The sequence below is a fragment of the Oncorhynchus masou genome, chromosome 28 (assembly GCF_036934945.1).
Source record: "Oncorhynchus masou masou isolate Uvic2021 chromosome 28, UVic_Omas_1.1, whole genome shotgun sequence".
Lineage (NCBI taxonomy): Eukaryota > Metazoa > Chordata > Actinopteri > Salmoniformes > Salmonidae > Oncorhynchus > Oncorhynchus masou.
In genome coordinates, this window is record NC_088239.1 from 24,789,809 (window position 1) to 24,796,553 (window position 6,745).

The following is a 6,745-nucleotide window of genomic DNA, read 5'->3' on the forward strand; positions in this document are numbered from 1 at the left end:
TGTCTATATGGAACCTGAACAGGAAAAGCAAAGTCACTTCCTTGTGTGTCCCTATTGTTAATCCTCTTCATGTGTCATGTATCACAACCAATTTCAGCACGGGCCTGAAATTAACTACGGTAGAGTCAAAAGAATGTAAAAATGACAGAAAATTAGGCTTAACATTTAAATACAAATGTAAATAGCTTTGAAACCTGACTCTTATTTCTTGGCTTGACAGCTAATGTACTAGTATGAAAGAGCTGAGGGATAGTGCAAACAGTAAAAGGATTTTGTGCCGCAATAAAGGCCAGCGGTGTTAGTAGAAGCCTAGTTAATGAGTGTGTGGACATTGATAGGAGGTTCTCACTGCCTCTCCAACTTTCCCCAGCAATTACTGGACCATGAACCTCATCCAGATTAATTAGCCAGGTTTTAATGTCACGAGGAGAGATCCGCCATTATTCTTCGGCAGCACCTCAGCTATTCTCTATTCTCGCTTCTCTGGAAGTGGAGGATGAGGGTGGTTCTGGATACAATTACCCTCATTCTCAGAGAGCAGTTTGGTTTGTTTACTAGAGAAATATATTTTCCCAGCAAAATGTGTATTTCTTATTTATGGATCACTCTGACTGATGTGTAACTGTTGTTCAGTGGATGAAGCTATACTCAAAAACCTTCATAACCAAAAGAGAATAATGACTTTACACAAACAAACATTTAATACCAATGGTCAGATGAATATCAACCTGAGTATGTCCTTCGTGTTGTTGAGGATTGTAATATGACAGTTACATAACATAGTATATACAAAAAGGGAAATGAACATACATTTGTCATAAATAAATAAACAAGAGCAAATCAAATTGTATTTGTCGCATACACAGGTTTAGCAGATGCTATTGCGGTTGGTAGCGAAATGCTTGTAACAAACAGCACATCTGGGTTAAACCATACTACATGACAAACACGAACAAGCATATTTAGTTCTATATATAGTTCTTCCTTTGGCACAAGGTAATGACTCCACAATTTAGTCTCATGTATTGGGCCGTTGGGGCTAGTTAGGAGCGTCTGAACCACGACTACATATCATGAAACCTGAGGGGACCTCTTGGCTGCATAGGAGCAATGTGGTAAATATCACCATCTAGTGGGTACAAAAGATTTATGTTATGACATCTCCAGTTGCTGTAGAAACATCACCTAAACCCAAATCCTGTCAAATAAGGAGATATATTGCACAATTCACAAGACAAAAAAAAAAAAAACCCACATGAATTCATATGATTTATAAATTAATGGGCTGACTTTCATTTCAACTGCCGTCCTCAACACACTGAATGAAAATAAAAATGTACCACCCTACCCCAGAGTCTTTACCTGTTTGTTTATCTGAAAGGGACCTAAAGAACTTTCAAGAAAGAGTCTTGAATCATGGATTCCACCTCCTCCACTAACACACTGAAATCTGCTTGACACACTGTATGTTCTCCTCTACTGTTTTCCTTCAGGCACCGAAGCATGTTTTGGTGCATCCGAGGTGTGGACGCTACAGAGGCCAGCTCCCTCAGCTGGTCCACAGGATCTGAGGGGTTGTAATGAGTGTTCGGGCACCGCAGCGCTTTGAGGACGGTGGGGGCAAACTTCCCGTGGTGCGCCGTGGAGCAGATCACCACTGGACACCATGGGTCCTGTAGCCGGTCGGCAACCGCCTTAGCAACGGCGGTGTGTGTGTCCATCACGTAACCAGTTTTGGTGTGAACATTTAGGATGGCAGCCAGACATTCCTCTTCAGAGCACCAGCCAGCCACCACCTCCTCTTGGATCTTTTGGAGCAATGACTCAGAGACTTTGAAGTACTGGTCTTTCTCTAAGCGCGTGAACAGATCTCTAACAAGACAGCCATCACCACCTGAGGTGTGGTAGAGAAATCGCTCCAGGTTGGAGGATTTGAGGATGTCTATGGCTGGGGAAAGCGAGGCAATGAGGGGCTGGTTTCGGAGATCACACACCCCTGTCGTAATAAAGTCAGAAACGATTCGGTTTTGGTTGGAAGCGCAGATGATTTTTCTTATCGGGACTCCCATTTGCTTAGCGTACAGGGCTGCCATGGCATTGCCAAAGTTACCGGTAGGGATGCATACATCGATGGGCTCTCCGAACTTGATAACCCCATCTTTGAAAAGATCTAGATATGCTGAGGCGTGATAGACCACCTGGGGAGATACAGGAGGTAAGGAAGTAATGCTACTTGAGCTGTACAACAACATACCAAGACATTAGTAGCCTAGACTGAATGAAATGAATAAATAAAACAATTGTTTAGAATAGCTATATGTATTTAATGTTCATGTAGAAAGTATTCCCCCCTACCACTGTATAAAATTAAGATGGGGTTGTTAATCCCCTATAATACAAATAAAAAAATAACATACATCAAGCACATTTTCTGAGCCTTAAAAACACAAGTACTACTGTGTCATCTAACAGCAGGACCTCACCTGTGGTAGCAGCCTTCCCCAATTAATGGAGTTAGCAGTGCTGAGGACAGTGCCATACTCCACAGCCAAATGCCCCGTCAGACCTGAATCCCCAAACATGGTCTTAATGGCCCTCTGGCAGAAGTCAAAGTCGGATAGGACACCGACAGACCTGGCGTTGCCCTCTTTGTAGGCTGTCAACTGTCGCTTCTGGATCTCACTCACTCCTTCCTCTGGGAAGAACACCAGCACGCCGACCCTCTGCCGGTCCAGGTCATGAAGGTTGCCGAACCCACTCAGCACTGCACTGCCGGTGTCACCGGATGTTGCCACAAGGATGAGGTAGTTGCACATTTGTGGGAGACAATAGGCGAAGAGCTGAGGCATCAACTGCAAGGCCAGGTCTTTAAACGAAGCAGTGGGGCCGTGGAAGAGCTCCTGCACAAACTGGTTATGAACTAGGTGTTTCACCGGTGCAATGGCCTCGCTGGCAAAGTTAACCCCGTAAGCTCTGAACACCATTCTTCTGAGATCGGTACCAGGGATGTCCATGGGGTGTATGCACTTTTCAAGCATGGCTAAGGCTCGTTCAGGATAGGACATTTCTGCTAATCTTAGCCATTCTCGTACGTCGAGCTTCGGAAAGCTGTTTTGGGGCACGTACAGTCCACCGTCGGGAGCTAACCCCTCTAAAATAACGTCACTGAAGTATTTTGAATCACTAGATGATCCGTTCTCCCTCCTGGTTGACACAAAGGTCTCCGATTTCGAGTTCTGGTATCTCTCCACAGCCTGTAGCACCTTCTCTGCAATCTCCTCAACAGTATCTCCAGTCCCACAGAGCACTCTAGTGTCAAGCCATTTCTCATAAAACTGCTTCCTATAGTGTAGAATCTGCCTGATGGGTACCCCAGCCTCCTGGCCCACAATCCTGTTCACTTTCATCCTAGAGAGCCTCTGTATGATGTCATCGGTGGCTACATCCAGATACACTACCAGTCCAGTGCGTTTGAGGTGCTGCATAGCCCCAGAGTGGAGTGGGTTGGATCCTGTTAAGGAGATGACACTACCAGAGGTGGATAATTTGCACAGAGCCCGACCCTCTTCTTCCAGGAAACGTTCCCCTCCGACCTCGGCCAGCTTGTCAGCCACCGGCATCTTCCATGTCACCTCCAGGATATGGTCGTCCACGTCAATGACAGGCACTCCCAGTCTATGAGCAACAACACGCCCCACAGAGGTTTTTCCTGCTCCAGGCAGACCCATTAGCAGGATGTTTCTGTCCTCTATCTGGGGTACAGTAGAGAGCCACGATCTGGATATTGGGAAAGGGCTTGTGCTTGTCCGCCATCTCACAGCTTTCAGAGCAAGCTGCCGTGTGTTGTTCAACACTCCCATCGCTATAAACATTTTCACCCTTTGACGGTAGGCTACTGGAAGCATTTTGATGTGGTTGTTATGTCAAATCTGTAAGACAGATAAGATGAGACTGATTGTACAGGGTTAATGACATCAAATAATAACAGGCAATATGTTCAGTGATGCAAGTTCCTTGTCAGGAGCTGTTGAAATGTAAAATGTATGTAGCTACTGTACATGTTGATAACAGTTACTAAGTTTAGCTGTCGCTAAGTCACTTGACCAGTGTGAATAATCATTTACACATGTTCTATTGCCCTTTTCATAACAAAGTGCTTCAAAAGCAAAAACACAAACAAGCAATACATCATCATAAGTAGCCTAGCTACTGTATAGTTAGGCTACTCATGATTAAGTATTGATTGACCCAACTATACAGTAGCTAGGCTACTCATGATGATGTATTTAGTTGACCTAATTACTGTGTAGTTAGGTCAACCAACACATAATGATGAGTAGCCTAGCTACTGTATAGTTAGGTCAACCAATACAGGCCAAGTATTTGAGTGCCAAAGGTGGAGAGGGACAGTTCATGGCTTGATCAGAGGAAGGTAGTCAGGGAGATGGTTGGTGAAGAATATGATTGTACATTTTTTAAAAGATGAATAGATCCTAGCTATCAAACTCTAGGCGGTATTCTGCCTTCTCCCTACAGTTCTCAGCTATCAGCTGTCACAGTGGACGCATCATAATACCCATAAAAACACAGAAATGGTTCCAATGGTTTTTCCTCCATTCATTTTTACAAAGAAATGACAATTAATTGTGCATTTGGTGTAGGCTTAAGTTGTGACGTTTTGATAGCCGTGTAATTATTTTTCGGGCAAGGTCCCGTTTTGTCAATGTATTAGCCTCAATTTACAAAAAAAAAATGTGCATGGCTAATTATTGATAAAAGTTTAAAAAGTTAAAGCGATTTTTTATTATTATTTTACCTTTATTTTACTAGGCAAGTCAGTTAAGAACAAATTCTTATTTTCAATGACAGCCTAGGAACAGTGGGTTAACTGCCTGTTCAGGGGCAGAACAACAGATTTGTTCCTTTTCAGCTCGGGGGTTTGAACTTGCAACATTTCGGTTACTAGTCCAAAGCTCTAACCACTAGGCTACCCTGCCGCCCCAGATTTGCTCAGTTATCAAAACGTAAAGCCAGGGCAAGCCTAGATGAAACAGACCTTATATGAAGTAGTTCTAAAATCCCTGATGGAAAAATGTATGTCGGATAAACAATTGGAACCATCTCTGGGTTTAATGACTCATACTGTGGTAGTCAATTTGCTTTGTCCATAAGAATAATCCCAATACTGGGTTAAAGCTGCAATATTTAACTTTTTTGGGGGGGGGGACACACCGAAACTAACATAGAAATAGATCTGTCAATCTCATTGAAAGCAAGTGTGCGAAGCAGTAGATCTGTTCTGTGTGTTCTATTTCTATGCTTCCTGTTGAGTTTTGTTTTTCCATATTTTACTTTTGGTGTTGTACGCAAGCTTCAAACAACTGAAAATACAATATTTTTGGTTATGGAACAGATATTTCACAACAGTTTAGATGGTACAATGATACTCCACATTATACTAGCTTGTTGTCACAAACTGGAATTAGGAAAAATATTAGAATTTTAGCAACAACGAAATGGTTGAGCGATTTCTGCATAGTGCATATTTAACGTTAAGAAACGTCAATAATCATCGCTTGTAACAAGGCTTTCGAAACATATAGCAGTTATCTTTCATCTGCGAGAAAGCATCCTTCAAATAAAAAAATATACACTTACTGTAGCAACTTTGCACAGATCCATACAGCTATAGATGCCTGCCTCCCATCCAACGAAACTACATTTCTACTACACTTCTGAGCATGTGATATAGCTAATTAGCACGTGGTCGCTCCCGTTTTCCGTAAACAAGCGCTATAACATGGTGATATGGCCGTATGGGAACACAAACCACCCTATCAAGGGGTTTCATTTAGCCTTTTCTTTAATGACTATTTCTCGCTTATGAAAGATAAGGTCCTTATGCTTCCAATACCGTACCGCAAGCGATGCGTGTTCATTCATCTTCAGATCGAGCGTCAGGTATCTTAACAAAACACCCCACTAAAGAAGCCGCCTTCGTCAAAAGACTTGTGTAATGTAATGGAGTCATGATCAAGGGCTAAATAGACCCGATAGGGTCAATACTTACATTTCTGTCTTCTAAAACACTGTTCTGTTTAACACATAAATTTGGAAATAATTTCGTTTACCCATCTACTGTTTCTAGCTGGATAGCTAGGTACAGTAGCTATGTAGATAACCTAGCGACAGCAACTTGTATATCAAGAGATTGCTCTCTGATATTATGTGACGCATGCATCAGTCGATAATGACTTTTAATATATTTTATACACTTGGTCCTACCTGTATTATATTTTTTACAGTATCTTTTACAGTATCTTAGCTAGTAACGTTTAAGCTTCTCGTCAGCAACAACAAAAAGGTACTTCCGGGTCACGGAATTTCGGACATTTTCGAAATAAATGTCTCCCACGTAATAGTAGAAAAGTGTCAATTACCTGTATTATTAATTATACAGTATATTACAAATGATTGTCTAAACATTAACAATGAATCATATTTAAGTGACATTTGCATTAAATGTATGTTTTAAAACAAGTTCCAAGGTCAAAGAAATTAGGCTGGCCTTTTGCTCCACCCATTCCATTGGCGGCCACAATGTGAGTCACTCTATATGGAATACATATTGGTTTTTGAGCGAAAAATATTGTGGGTGCCACAGTAAGATTATTGTAGGGAATACTCAGTGGGGTCTGTAGAATGTATTATGGTGTCATTCAATTGCGCTCTGAATAATACGGAG

General features: G+C 42.0%; 1 protein-coding gene across 3 annotated transcripts; it reads right to left on the reverse strand.

Moving 5' to 3' along the window:
• Positions 1 to 678: 678 nt before the first annotated feature.
• On the reverse strand, positions 679 to 6,379 carry LOC135517403 (threonine synthase-like 1). 3 transcript variants are annotated; one of them, XM_064941656.1, is made up of 3 exons: positions 6,286 to 6,379; positions 2,484 to 3,929; positions 679 to 2,198 (listed from the first exon to the last, which is right to left on the reverse strand). In XM_064941656.1, exons 2-3 carry the CDS (start codon positions 3,903 to 3,905, stop codon positions 1,386 to 1,388), a joined length of 2,235 nt encoding a protein of 744 aa, XP_064797728.1. In that variant the 5' UTR covers positions 3,906 to 3,929; positions 6,286 to 6,379; the 3' UTR covers positions 679 to 1,385. The 3 variants fall into 3 exon arrangements, with proteins under 3 accessions (XP_064797728.1, XP_064797727.1, XP_064797726.1); XM_064941655.1 differs by having other exon boundaries at positions 6,071 to 6,379; XM_064941654.1 differs by having other exon boundaries at positions 5,659 to 6,379.
• Positions 6,380 to 6,745: the final 366 nt, after the last annotated feature.